Genomic DNA, 15,502 nt, shown 5'->3' on the forward strand with positions numbered 1-15,502 from the left:
TACTTCCTTTGGCTCCAGCCTGGTAGGGATTTAAACGGGCAGTTATTGAGGGTCCCACCAGTTGACACGGTATACTGTATACCTTTAAATATTTGCTCTCCAGCTGTCTGCTCTCCAGGACACCAGTGAGTAGGCTTCTTGAAGCCGCTGCAAAGGGCCCAGGGTTTCCAGTGAAATAGCTCCTCCTTCTCAGCCACCTCATACCCTCCTGGCTGACCCAAACTGAGTGCCCCCTTTTCCCAACTTAAAACAATGCCCATAGCTCATATGATAAGTGTCTCCACCTGTTCCTTGGCTCCTTTAAATGAGACTTCCTACAGGCTGATTGAAGATGGTGACAGCTGGTTTCCAATGACACAACTGCCTCCTGCAAGGCAGATCCGGGTATGGACCCAGGCTTGTTCATTTATGTGGATCTTGCAAAGCAAAGGGAGCCTTTTGCTTGACATTGGAGGCTCCACTATATCCAACGTTGCTAAAAGGTCTTAGCGTCCTAACTCCAAAGTATCAGGAGAGTATCACAACTATTACTGGGGTACCCTTGGCTCCAATAGCAAGAGCACAGTGGTCCTGAAGCAGGGTCAACTGTACCCATCACAGGTAGGGCTACCTGCTTAGTAAGTGGGCATGCTTCTGATCTACTACTACCAGGGACTTTCACAACTTCTAGTTTGGACAAAGGAGTACAGAAGGAGTAGCCAAGATACAAATTAGTAGCAATAAATATAAATTGAACTTAATTACTGTCGCCTGTTCTCTTTCCTATGGAGAGAAGGTTGGAGCAGGGATAGCTCCCAATTTAAAGCGGATCTCAGCAAAATATCCCTTCATTGTCCTTTCAGGGGCATCTTTCCCCTTCCCTGAGGATGCAAGTATCCTTGACTCTGCTAACCTAACTCTCCATCTAAAGCTACAGCTGGCGCCACACATCCTTCCACACATCATCCCATATGAGAACAGGGCTCATACGATCATACCCACAGGCCTTGTTGGGATCTGAGAGGTGGCAGGGAGAGAGCTACTTCCCTCTTCCCATAATCACTTAAATAGGAGCCCTTTAAACTCCTCTATCCCTGTGAAGAAGGGTCTACACTGGGGAGGGGGCTGACAGGGAACAAAAGTGGAACAGCTAGGATTTGCAGGGCATGTCTTCTAAGGCCTTCCTCCTGAGCCTCACCCTGGACACACTGAAGAGTCACAGTTTCCTTGGAAGTGGTACGGTGATGGAGACCCTAGGCTTCCTTCATGCGTTCCCTGAACTAGGAAGGGCCAATTAGAGTGAGATAGGCCACCAGAGTAAATAGGAGGCCACGCTAGGCTGTTCCTGCATACTGCCCCTAGTGACTCTGGGTATCAGAAAGCTATGAGCATTATCTTCACCCAAGAAATAAATGCCCAAAGAACTATTGAGTCATTGCGGCCATTCCTGAGCACTTATGTACTGAGATAGCAATCATCAGCATGGCCATCATCACCATCCAATTTACAGAGGAAGAAACAAGCTGAGAGGTTAGAGAGGGTGACGAGACAGCCACAGTGCAAGATGTCTACATGCTTATCTGTTGTGACCATAAAAAGAGAAAGAGCTATAAGAATATGTTCTGGTGGGGTGTGGGGGAAGGGGATGCCTCGGCGGGCCCATGTGGAGGCATCCTCACCCAGACACATACTGGTACAGTATAGAATAGAGTTTATTTAGGGCATGGGGAGGGAAGTTAAGAGGGTAGGAGAGACAGAGAAAGGCAGAGAGAAAGAGAGAGCAAGAGAAGTAGGGGCCGGCCACGTAGAGAGGAGGGGGGAAGGGAATGGGGGAGGGGGGCACAAAGGGGCAAGAGGCAAGGGAGAGAAACAGGAGTAAGAGAGAGAGGAGGGGGCAAGCAGCCCCTTTTAGAGGGCCAGGCCTACCTAGCCATTGCCAGGTAACTGTGGGGAGGAGCATACCAGGCTGCTGCCAGGTATCTGTAGGAGTGGAGTTTACACAGAATATCAACAATATCTAAGCCCATATTCTCTCAAAATTTACATGTATGGGGTTGGGGATTTAGCTCGGTGGTAGAGCACTTGCATAGCAAGCACAAGGCCCTGGGTTTGGTCCTCAGCTCTGAAAAAAGGGAAAAAATTACACTTATTTTATATGTATCAGTGCTTTATCTTCATGTGTGAATATATAAATATGAACCATATATATATATATATATATATATATATATATATATATATATATGCCTGGTGCCCAGAGAGGTCAGAGAGGGTGTTGGATCATCTAGAACAGAAATTACACATTTGGGAGCCATCCATCATGTTGTTGCTGAGACCCGAATCCAAGTCCTCTGCAAGAACAAGTGCTTTTAACTGCTGAGCCATCTCTCCAGTCACCAACCCCATGTCCTTAGACCCTATTTTACATTTCTCCCTATCCAACAAGCTTTGCAATAGCTGTGAGCACTTCAAAAGAAATCTGACCCTTTGACACAGCCTTTCCTCTTCCGTGATTTATCATATAAAAGAAGCCACACGAGTGTACAAAGACATCTTGATAAAGATATTCACAACAATTATGTCTGTAAGAAATCAGAAATAACACAAATGGCCAATTATGCTACCATGTGTTCATGCAAGACTATGCAGCTTCTAGCAGCACCATGTTGTAGCAAACTAATGACCCAAGGAAATCTTTATGATTTTTTTTTAAAGATTTATTTATTATTATATGTCAGTATATTGTAGCTGTCTTCAGAAACACCAGAAGAGGGCATCAGATTTCATTACAGGTGGTTGTGAGGCACCACGTGATTGCTGGGATTTGAACTCATAACCTTCTGAAGAACAGTCAGTGCTCTTACCCGCTGAGCCATCTCACCAGCCTTATGATTTTTCTGTACTCTTAAAATTCTAAATTATATATGTTCAGCATTCTTGTAAACGTTGGCTATATCAAGAAGAAACACAAGTACTATATGTTCATCTAGGAAAAGGAAAACATACAGAATAAAAACTGGAAAGGTCAGTCCTAAGAGTGAAGAGCATAGAGTCTGGACTGAGCCAGGGAGAGCTTCACTTTCCACATACTTATTCTTTTTGAATGGTGAAAGTATTTAATAGCTTTCTGTATATGAAAAAGGGGATAGTATGTCACATTTAAAAAAATAAAAGTTACATTTCTGGACATGGTGATTCACAAGGCTTGGAAGGCTAAGCAAGAGGATCTTGAGTTTTTAGGTCATTCTAGACTACATAGCAAATTCCAGGCCAGCCTGTGCTACAGAACAAGAACCTGTCTCACATATAAATATATATATGAATCATATATATGAATGATTAATGAAATTGACAAATTAATAGTTCCTAAACTTCTGGCTTTCAATACAGGAATAAAGTTTGCAGAAAGATGAGTAACTAATGCCCAGAGGCTCCAATCGAAGGAAATCCCTAACACTAGCTGGAATGTTCTCAAAGTAAAGCTTGTCTCACCTAGTATGCGCAAGGACTTGGGCACTATCCCAACACAAGAAAATCAAAACATGTGATTTTACAATACAACTCCAGGTAATGGCTATTATAGAGGTGCTAAGATGAAGAAAGGGAGATATTGGGAAAGAAACACGAAAGAAAATGATGTTTCGAAACCCTCTCTTGCCTTAAGGAGAAGAAGGAGAGCTCAAAAATACTGGACTCATTTTGGTCATAGGTCAATTCCAGACTGAAAGGAGGTAGACACATGATGGCCCCAGTGCTTGCAGGAAGAATAGGAGAGGGGCATCAAGAGAATGCAGATAACAGGCCAAAATATGATGGACAAGAACAACAGTGTCCAGCAAGGCTACAGGGCAGCTCAAAGATCCTTCTCCAGGCAGGGCTGCCAAACCCTCTTGTCCAACTGCCTGAACTGGTGGGAGATAGTATATAGAAGTACCCTTACTCTGAGCTCAACAAACTGAAGTCTGGGGTCCAAAAGGCTGATATGGGCCTTTTGGTGGTCCATATCTCAAGTGGAGACTGTACCCTCTCACCCCAGCCTGGATGCTGGAGGCCTAGGAGACTGCAACCAGTGTCTCCCTTAAAAAGGATGGGGACAGATTAGTCCAAGAGGGAAGATCTTTGCTCAGGAGCCCAACCAGAGCCAGAGGAAACTGGGATGTCCTCTAGAAAAGTTGAAGCAGAGCCTTTTGGAACTTGGGCCAACCTAAGTTCAAGCGTTAGATGCCTCTAACTGGGTTAAACAAGTCACATAACTTCCTTAATCCTCAATTTCCACATTACATCAAGAAAGTGGGGATAGAAATAAGGCCTGGATTGGGGCCACACACCTTTAATCCCAGCACTCAGGAGGCCGAGGTTGTGAGTTTGAGACCAGCCTTGTCTACATATCATCGAGTTCCAGGATAGTCAGGGCTACATAGTAGTGAGAATCAGTCTTAAAAAACAAAACAAAACAAAACAAAACAAAAAAACAAAAACAAAAACAGAAAGTGGGGATAATAGTATTAGCCTTGTGATACTAGTACATGTACTTAACAATGAATAATGCATCTGAATGTCCCTATTTTGCACCACTTTGCCACTCCATTCTATCTTTCTTTCCTTCTTTCTTTCAAGGTACATCTTTCCCAGAACCCTAGGTAATAAGTTTTCAAGGTCTGGCACCACTACTCACTAGTTCCATGATGTCAGGGAAATTACAAATACATGGGGATAGTGGGCTATTAATAAAAGTGGCCTAATAGGACATTTAGAGAACTAAACATGGTAACACATACTAATTTTTCGGCATACTTTGTTAATCAGTTATAGTTATTTGACCTTTTTTAATTTCCAGAATCCTGAGCTCAAGCATAGGCCCAGAGGCCATGTCAATATATGTGTGTCTGTAGATAGCCATTCTCACCTGCCATAGCCCAGAATCGAGCTGATCCTTGAGTATCTAAGAAATGTTGGGTTTCAAGGGTCGATTGAGGGTGCCAACTCTATTTACCAGGGAAGCTGGTGATGGAGATAAGGAGTCTGGAGCAGCCCTGAGCTCTTACAGTTTTTAGATGATCAGTCCTAGGCTTCAGACTCCCATAGGCTGCTAGAGAGAAGCCAGGGACCTGAGTAAAGATGAAAGGGTTCAAATCAGATAGTGTCCAGTTCAAGGTGATGGGCACATTTTCCTTCCTCCCATTAGAGGGAACAGCTCCTGGCATTGGCACATATATAAGCTGAACTGCCTCGCTTCTCACAAACTCCATGTCTTATGAACACTGCCTAAAGCTACTCTAGGCAAATTCTGACCAGCTCCCCTAGGACCCTCACCATTCCCTCCAACACGTGCCCCCAAGCCCTATGGCAGTGTGGGTCAACAAATGACAAAGGCACCAAACCCTGCTGAGGAGCTCCCAGCTTCTCACTCAGTCCTTGACTTTTCACAGGACAGGGCCATTGAAATACAAGACAACAGCAGGGTTTTTTTTTTCACAAGGGAAGAAAAAAAGCACATGGATCACCATAGTCCCAACAGGGCCCAACACCTTCCACCCCCCACCTAATTCAGGAAATTCAGGATGAGGTATGAGGTTTCCAAGCTGGGGAAACAAGTGGTTCTCCCAGCTCCGTCTCTCACAATAGAACCTACCTTAGATTCTCACACAACAGTAGCCTCATTACAGTATTATTCAGCCAACAACACAATCAACTGGGAAGGAACTACCTCCCCTCTGGACTCAGCCAAGACTCCTCCCCCAGGAAGTATTTAAATACATGCAATTCTATAGTACTTGATATGTAGGCTTCACCTTTTCCTATAACTTCACAGTGACCAATATAGTATTTGTATACCATTGCCTCTGGGACCTGCTAGGGATAGCGTCAGAAGGCCAGAATGAGCCCAAGGCAATGGCCCTCACAAAGGCACAGACTATTTGATTGTGGGAACTGGTAAGGCAACTTCCTGACTTTCAATACTAAAGAACACCCACCACCAGTTCAACCTAAGTGCAGGGGTCTGGAGAAAGATCGAAGAGATTTACGTTTGAAACAAAAAGTCAGAAACCACCCGCTGTCAACCTAACTATTTATAGCCAGGCCCCTAAGATGGAGACAGCGTCAATCCTGTAAACTCCAAATGGCAAATTATCCTTAAAAAGCCATTGTTGTGTGCCAACATGCTTAAGAGAGAATGAGGTTAACAATGCAGTTTCTCTTAAGTGAATCCTAGCACAGAGATTCTCAACCTTCCCAATGCTGCGACCTTTTAATACAATTCTTCACACTGTGGTGTCTCGCAACCATAAAACCATTGCTCCTTCATAAATGTAATTTTGCTACTGTTATGAATCATAATGTAAATTTCTATTCTTCAGGATATTTGATATGGGACTCTGTGTGAATGAGTTCAGTAGTTTGACAGGTTGAGAACCACTGCCCTGGCACATGTTCAATACTTAGAAATCATTTATTAAATGTGAAGCAAATCAAAGACTTATTTCATTCGAATGCCGTTTGTAGTAATCCAAATTCCTTCTGTTTATACCCACTTAACACAAAGGGAGTGAGTTATACTAGAAAACCCTCTGGATTTTTAATCTAGCTCATCTCCCTTTTGGTCTTGGCTCTACTGGTAATTCTTTATGTGACTTTGCATAAGTCTTTGTATTTAATTTGGAGAGAGAAAGATCATGACTATAAGAGCACAAGCAAGCAGCATGGCCGTGTCATCAATACACTCCTTTCAGCTCTGCTGGTCAACAGAGCCTGTATTTCATGACAAACAATCATCATGTATCTTATCTGAATGCAAAACTCTACATTGGAATAGACAAATAACTACCAACAGACAAATAGATGGGTAGTAGCTCATAGAAAAGACAGTGGGAAGATGGGCTTCAAAAAAGCAAACAATGAGGACTAGAGAGATGGATCAGCAATTCAAAACACATACTGCTTTCATAGAGGACCTGAGTTCACTTCCCATACTCAGGTTGGGTGGCCCACAACTCCTTATAACTCCAAATTCAACAGATCTGACACTCTCTTCTGGCTTCTGCAGGTATTGCACACATATGGTGCAATCTCACATGCAAACATAACATATATACATAATTAAAATAATAAAGAAAGCAAAGAAGCATGGAATGCCAAGGAGGTAACAGTATCTCATCTTCTGGAATAGTAAAACCATTTCTAAATGTAGGGTTCTCTCATTTCCAGACCCATGAGAGAATATAAGCCCTAAGTTCTAACTGATTGACTTATCAGAAAATGACTTGGTACCAAAAGAAAGTAGATCAAGGACTGGGGCAGATAATTCACAGAAGAAATACAAATGTCAATAAATATAGTAGATGAAAAGTGCAACAACTGCTTCCTCTCACTAGTAACCAACCAAATACAAAGTGCAAGGTACTCAGGGTTAGACTATCAAATTACTGCACCAAATGTTTGAATGTCATGGATTGAAGCAAGTTTTTTGATACACTGCTGACAGAACAAACTGTGACAGCCTTTCTGTGCAATTTGGCCAAAAGCTTGTGATGTAATAGTTCTGCTTCTAGAAATATGTGTATTCAGAGATATGCCTATATATAAAGCAATTGATTGCAGAATTATTTATAATAAAAAATTGGAAATTCCAAAACATGTGACTCTAGAGGAGGCTCTTAGACATATTGTAGAGTCATAAAGAAGTATTTTCTAATAATTCTTAATGATATAGAAAATGGTAAATTAAAAAAATCTGACCTTAAAATGTTATTTAGGACTTGAAATATAGCTCAGTGATAGAGTGCTTGCTTTGCACATGTGAGTCCCTAAGTTTAATTCTAAGCTCTGTAAAAAAAATTAATAATAGTAATAATAATAGTAATAGTAATAGTAATAATAATAATAATAATAATAATAATAATAATAATAATTGATGTGTTGGAGCTGTGGGTCGCGTCAGAAAATACCACACTAGGCCCAAACAGTTCCACGTGTAAGAGGCTTGAGAAGGAGTAGGGGTAGTGGCTCAGAAAGAGAGGAGAGAGAGAGAGAGAGAGAGACAGAGAGAGAGAGCACAAGATGGAGGAATGTTCCCGTATATATATGGGTTGTGATGTAGCAGCCACAGGTAAAGGTGGGAGGTGAGCCCAACGGATTCTGGGAATATGGTGGCTGTTGCCCTGGCAACAGGTCTGTGGACCCACCCATGTATCACCACAGGCTCTGGATGTCATGATGCTAACAATAATAGTAAATAAAACTACATTTCTAGTTGAATCATTTACAGAGGTGGGGAGCCTAAAAAAGAATATACCAAAACATCAACATTGTATTGTATCTTGGTGATGTTTAGGGAAGATTTTTGAAAGTTCTCTTTATTTTCAGCAGTGAATAGGAATTTTTAAAAGCACATTAAAGGTAGAAGAGGAGGAAAGCCTTTTTTTTCTCTCTAAGCTCCCTAAATATTTGAGTTAGAAAGGAACCTGAGATAATCTGGTCCACTGGTTCCCAACCCTAATACTCTCTTGCTTTATGCAATATGTTGCATGGCACCCTTTACCACCCTGAAATGAACTGCAAAGTTTAACATCATCTATCTAAAGCTTCAAAACGATCAATATTATGTATCGTTATTCCTCTGTACCCATGTACAGGACCATGTACAGGACCATGGGGTCCTGTCACTCCAACTGTTAGGGATCCCACAATCCATAGGTATTCACATAAAATTTTGTAGTACTTACATAGGACCTTAGGCACCACTCTCTTAGGCACTTCCTCTGTACCCATGTACAGGACCATGGGGTCCTGTCACCCCAACTGTTAGGGATCCCACAATCCATAGGTATTCACATAAAATTTTGTAGTACTTACATAGGACCTTAGGCACCACTTCCCTGTGTACTTCAGGTCATTTGTAGATTACTTATAATAACAAATGCGATATAAATCTCATGTGAAATGTTATACTGTATTGTGGAATATTGACACACAAAAGTCTGTCCATGCTTAGCAACAGATGCAGGTTGTTTTTGTTTTGTTTTGAGACAGGGTCTCACTGTGTGTATAGCCTGGGTTGACCAGGAACTCACTATGTAGACTAGGCTGGCCTTAAACTCACAGGGATTTACCTGCCTCCACCTCCTGAGTGCTTAGATTAAAGGGGTGTGCCACTGCTGCCAGGCACAAATGAAGTTTCTTGATCTGTGAATATGGAACTCAAGGAAATGAAGAGCCTACTGTACTAGCTTTACTATAAAGGGAAAAACTTAAAGAAAATAATTTATAAGATAGCACATTTTAATATAAATACTTGGGAATGATTATTCTAAGACCTATAATAAAGTGAAGGTATATCTTACTATGTGTAGAATCACTGTTGAATGCAATATAAACAGACTCACCCAGGTAGGTTGTGTTGGCAACTTCAATACCCATGAATGGCACTCCAGAGAGTGACAAGAAGCTCCCAGCAAGTTTCCAAACAAAGTAAAACACCACCTTTCCACAATCTACATGCTGGCAGCATTCCTGGAAACTTAGTGTATATTCACATTACAAAATCATTTTGTATTCATTTATGAAATTATTAAGAACGATGATTATACCATTTTTCCACCTGCTTTCATGTTCAACAGGGTATCCGAAAGTTCTTGAGATGTATGTGCATACTTATTCCCCTTTTATATTTACCCAAAACATACAATTCACCAATACTCTTTCACGTGTGTTGGGCTGCAATCTTTAAAACTAATGATATTCAGAGTTTGAGCCCTAGAGAACAGCAAGAGATTCCTACAATGTACTCTCAAAAGTAATGCAAATGCCTTTTAAATTACTGGGAACATGATTCTTTAGTAGCACCATAAGAAAAAATATTACTTTTAGGAAAAAAAAATCCTATTAACTGTGATCTCTTGGTGTTTTTCTCTAGCCTGGCCCCAGCCTCAGGAGTATAAAATGAACTGAGTTGGAAGAAAGGGCTAACAGGGCCAGGCTACCGGGAGCAAGGAGGAGGCTAAGTTGCTAGGTTACCACTTGAACCAATCTAAGTGGTCCCAGAGGGGTACCAGAAACAGGAGAGGTCTCTCTCTGGCCCACTAAGTTGAAGGCCCTCTCAAATCTCAAAGGAAAGGGGGGGGGGCGGTGTTTTCCAAAGGTGAAGGAGGGGCCCAATCATTCATACTAGACACAAGTAAAGAAATGAGACAAGCACAAAGAAACAGACAGCCCTGTATTTCTAAAACCATTCAAGTCTCCTTCATTAATTGGCTTCCCCCCAAAAGAAAGATTTCTTTATTAAGAAATACCAGAGAGTGAAAAACCCCAACACATACACATTTGTAGACTCACACAAAAGTTCAGAGATTTACATATTAAATTGCTTTTAAGTTAGAAAATAGATTTAAAAACAAAATACTTTTCTCCTAAACAAGGTAAAGAGATTTGGTCAGTAGGAAAAGGGGCCTTAGGGGTAAGGGCAGGATGGTCGGGATGGGAAGAATAGAATTCAGTTGCTATAGAATTAGAATCCACCTCTAATCCAACCCCACTCCTGGGAAAAAAACGCATAAGGAGCAATAATGATCTCAGCTAGGGCCAGGAGGGCCCCAGAGCCAAAAGGGCAAACATTTCCCCTTCCCTCTGAGGGTTTGGATCAGTGCCAACCATCCTGGCCTGGGGAAGTGGGGTGGGTGGGTGCATAGGAAGTGTGAGAAATGGAGAGGAAGGGGAGAGCTGGAGAGAGTGTCAGCCATTGAAAACATCAAACAATATAAGGCCTCTTTCCCCAGAGAAAGATTAATTCTTCAATCTCTCCTCTGATCAGAGCTCAGACGAAGGGACAGTCCCAGCTGGTAGATGGTATGAATGGGACAGGTCTTTAGGCCAAGGACTTAAACACAGAAGGTTTATTTAAAAACAAACAAACAAACAAAGAGAGGGGGTGAGGAAGTAGATTTAAAATACAAAACAACAAAAACAAAAACAAACAAAAAAACCAAAAACATTTTGCACTAGAGATAAAAAGATTTCTATTTTGATCCTTCCCACCAGAAAGAAAAAGCTCTTCTGGCCAACGTAAGGGGCAGCAGAAGAGGAGCTGAGGTAAGTCGAGGAAGGAAAGAAAGCCATCCTGGCCCACAAGTGGAGGTGGGCTTAATACTGACTAGAAAGGGGATCCCATGGGGAACTGATTGGTTGGAAAAAAGCAAAAACAAAAACACACACACAAAAAACGAGTAACTTCCGCACTCTCTACGATTGCCCTACTTTTGAACTAACTGAAATTGAACTGTAAGAACCAAACTGAGAGAGGGAAAAAAATGGGAAAAGGAGAAGCATATAGAAGAGGATCTGAATCAATCTCTCTCCCAATGACTCTCTCCCCCAGGAATATTAAATTCAAATACTGCAATAACCCAAACAAAAAGACACAGAGAGACCTGGGAGCAGCCAAATTTCACTAATTACAAGGAACCGGAAAGAGTGAGCTCGGAGTCTTGAGTATAGACCATTTGAAAAGAAATGCATGCTATCACTTGTGAAAGAAAGATCACTAACGAAATATTTCCAAGGGGAGGCCCTGGTGGGCCTGCTTCGAAAGCCAAGACCCACTTGCAGATAACATTGTCCATCTACTTAAAACAATGTCCTAATGAAGAACACGTTCTCTTAAGTGGAATCCCTCTACTCTCCCAATTTTCTTCACACTGTATATTGCTTTGCAATCCTGTGTTCATAGTCCAGAATAAGATATACTTCGGCCCAGATTTAAATAGATCAATGGAGAGGTTGAATTTGAGAGGTACGAATCTCTTGAACCCAAGGGTACCCTGGAAAATGGAAGTAACAAGCAACCCCCTCTTACCCCACCCGCCCACCCCCTGACCCAACACACAAACACATTCACAATCCCATGGTGGCTCTTGAAATGGAAGAGGAAGGAGGAGGCAGGCATCTTGCATTAGACACAGTTTAATCGCCTTCAAATAGATTAAAAGTTGTGGTTCGCACCCCTCCCTATCCCCGTAAGTCATCCAGACAAGACCCTGGCTTAGAAAGAGAAAAACACAGGTGCTCTAGGAAATATAGCCACATATAATACATAGATCTTCCCTGAAATAGCACAGGTCCTGAGCAGAGCTGCCTGGGGGGCTGCAGTCCACCCCCAGGATCAAGTGGCTCTGGGACTCTGCCGGTGGAAGTGCTGGAAGAGTAGGGGCTTGGATGAAGCCCCTGGTGTGGTTACCATTGCCAGAGGTGGGCTGAGGCCTTGGAGTGGGATACCCGGGAGGGCAGCAGTGCTGGGCTTTTTCTCACTCAGCCAAGGCTTAATGGAAGTACTGTTTAGTTTTTTTTTTCTCTCTCTCTGTTTTTGAGGGGATGATGAGAGAGGGGAAGGGAAGGGAGGGGAGAGGAGAGGAGAGGAGAGGACAGGAGAGGAGAGGAGAGCCTCTCTGTGCCTTGGCTTCCCCATTTGTGCATTCTCGGCCTCTGTAGGCCTTACACAAGAAGTCTGAGGGGTAGTGTTTAAGTGAGCACTCAGGCTTCCCCTGAGGAAAAGGAACCAGCAAAGTGCAGACTTTTATTACTGCCAGTCCTGCTCCCAGTTGAAGCAGGAGTCAAAAGGAGAAAATGAAAGTGGACTAATGAGCAGAGAGGGGAGATGAGACAGAGAGTGTGAGGGGCTGTGTTGTTGGCATCTCATCAATGCTTATTGAGAATAGCACAGGCATTGAAGTTTCTGGAGAACCTATGAGAAATGTCTTATCTCTACCATGACTACTTACGTGTAGCATCTAATGGGGGAAAAGAGTGGGACTTGGATGTCCTAGAGTAGATGAGGGCAGGGAGAAAAGAGAAGCTACAGAAATCAATACAAGTGGAAGGTACCTGCCCTATTCCTAAAAGGACTGGCTGGCAATGCTGGCACTTTGGAGCCAGGAGAATCCTCCAGCGTCCGTCTCCAATCCTTAGTTCTGAAGGAGTCAAGAGCCCCGTTAGGATTCCCTGGCCAGAGGTCTCTGGGACTGCCTCTGGACTCGGGACATGCAGCAGCTGGAAAGGACTAGAGTCAGTCTTGAGACTCTTTAGCCCCCCATGGGACCAGTGACCCCTAGTAGGAGAGTTAGGATCTGGAAGGAAGACAAGGGGAGTCCAAGGACACCTTGTGGCTTGAGACAATGGGAAACCAGTGCCGTGTCCCAAGAGACCCATCTGTCCAGTTGCCAGATGTGACTGGCATCTTCTGCCACTGTTTTAAGTCCGAACATTAAAAAAAATTTTTTTTTTTTTGCAGCAAGAAAATGCCAGTAATTGGGTGACTAAAGACCAAAGAAAAATAATAAGGGACAGCTTATTTGTTCTCTGTCTCAGGTTATTCGTCTCCCCTGAAATCTCTCATAGCCCTAATGAAACACAAACAAAAGTCTCTTCCGTAGACAGGCTACTTCTCAGCTTCGGATGTCTCTTGTGGTGGCTCTGGGGGATCTGGAGGGGGCATCTCTTCAGGAATGCTGCCGTCCTCTGCCAGCTCATTAGAGTTCATATGCTCTGTTGAGGCCTGAGAAGTAAAAGAGATCGGATTCAACACAGAGCTCTCTTAAAGTCTAAAGGCAGATAAGCAAAGGCATTGAGTTCTTCCTCGAAAACCTTCGACCACAGTGACATTAAAGATAGGTAGCCAAGGTCACCAAACTCAGACCCAAGACAAGGCTCTCGCCATCTTAGCCAGAATGATGCACCTGCAGCTTATTTGAGGTCTCTCCTTAACTGTTATGGACAGATGATAATAACATAAACCATAAATAATTACATGCAAGCACACCCACCTCAACAGAATTTTATACTGTGCTTCTTTAATGAGGTCTGACCCAACCGTTTTCAATCCTGTTTCTGTCCTAACAGAGAATTTATTAGCCCAAGCCAATGAAAGTGGTTTCAAATGATGCACATGGTTTAAAATGTCTCCTAAGTGATTTTTTTTGTTTTTGTTTTTATTTGTTTGTTTGTTTTTTTCAAGGCAGGGTTTCTCTGAGTAGCCCTGGGTGTCATGGAACTCACTCTGTAGACCAGGCTGGCCTAGAACTCAGAAATCCACCTGCCTCTGCCTCCCGAGTGCTGGGATTAAAAGCGTGCTCCACCACTGCCTGGCAGTGATCAGTGTTCTTAAGCACTGAGTCATCTCTCCAGGACCCTGCTAAGTGATTCTAAAATCCATCTTCTCCGATATTCAACCAAGAAGCACGAACCTATACTGCTCTTATTTGGACCAGTCTCATCAGAAAAATGGTATTGAAGATGACGATGATTACATGTAAACATACTTGCTGTCTCTTCAAAAGCAAAGGAAGCACTTAGAGGGAAAGACGATAACAACCTTACAAAAAGTATGCACATAAAATAAGATTCTATCTTGAAATAAAGTTCAAATCTAACAATCTATTAGAATGAAAACATGTTTGGCTAGGTTTCAGAATCTGACTGCTATACAAAGATTAATTGTGTTTCTCTACACCCTAATGAGTGATGCAAAGAAGAAGAAGAAGAAGAAGAAGAAGAAGAAGAAGAAGAAGAAGAAGAAGAAGAAGAAGAAGAAGAAGAAGAAGAAGAAATTAGGAAATCAACTTCATTTACATTAATGTCAAAAAGAACAAAATAGTTATGTAACAGAAGATACACTTAAAGCTATGGCATCAAAGAAAGCAAAGATAAAAATAAAACAAACAAACAAACAAACAAACAAAGGCAGCTCAAGCTTTTTGGTAAGGGTTCCCTTCCTACCTGGCAGAGAGCAACTGTCCACTATATCATGACACAGAAGCAGGAAGGACAGTCAGGGAAACAGGTATGTTCTTTCTGTGCTCCCCCTCCCCCTGTCTGTCTGTCTCCTTCCTCTGAGTGTAGGTGTGCATGTGGGTGTGTAGGTGTGTATATGGGTGTGTAGGTGTGCATGTGGGTGTGTAGGTGTGTATATGGGTGTGTAGGTGTGCATATGGGTGCGTAGGGGTGCATATGGGTGTGTAGGGGTGCATATGGGTGTGTAGGTGTGCATATGGGTGTGTAGGTGTGCATATGGGTGTGTAGGTGTGCATATGGGTGCGTAGGGGTGCATATGGGTGTGTAGGTGTGCATATGGGTGCGTAGGTGTGCATATGGGTGTGTAGGTGTGCATGTGGGTATGTAGGGGTGCATGTGGGTGTGTAGGTGTGCATATGGGTGCGTAGGGGTGCATATGGGTGCGTAGGGGTGCATATGGGTGTGTAGGGATGCATATGGGTGTGCAGGGGTGCATGTGGGTATGTAGGGGTGCATATGAGTGTGTAGGGGTGTATATGGGTATGTAGGTGTGCATATGGGTGTGTAGGGGTGCATGTGGGTGTGTAGGTGTGCATATGGGTGTGCAGGGGTGCATATGGGTGTGTAGGGGTGCATATGGGTGAGTAGGGGTGCATATGGGTGTATAGGTGTGCATGTGGGTGTGTAGGTGTGCATATGGGTGTGTAGGTGTGCATATGGGTGTGCAGGGGTGCATATGGGTGTG

The 15,502-nt window shown here is 42.9% G+C and overlaps 1 protein-coding gene across 1 annotated transcript in view; it reads right to left on the bottom strand.

The window, feature by feature from the left end:
- Positions 1-11,918: 11,918 nt before the first annotated feature.
- The window catches only part of Zdhhc9 (zinc finger DHHC-type palmitoyltransferase 9), a 35,374-nt gene continuing 31,790 nt past the window's right edge, over positions 11,919-15,502 (bottom strand). The window contains exon 9 of the mRNA XM_031372763.1: positions 11,919-13,522. Within this exon, the coding sequence (XP_031228623.1) occupies positions 13,406-13,522 (117 nt within the window). The 3' untranslated portion in view covers positions 11,919-13,405. The remainder of the gene's footprint in view (positions 13,523-15,502) is intronic.

This window comes from Mastomys coucha, chromosome X (assembly GCF_008632895.1).
Source record: "Mastomys coucha isolate ucsf_1 chromosome X, UCSF_Mcou_1, whole genome shotgun sequence".
In the NCBI taxonomy this organism is placed as follows: Eukaryota; Metazoa; Chordata; class Mammalia; order Rodentia; family Muridae; genus Mastomys; species Mastomys coucha.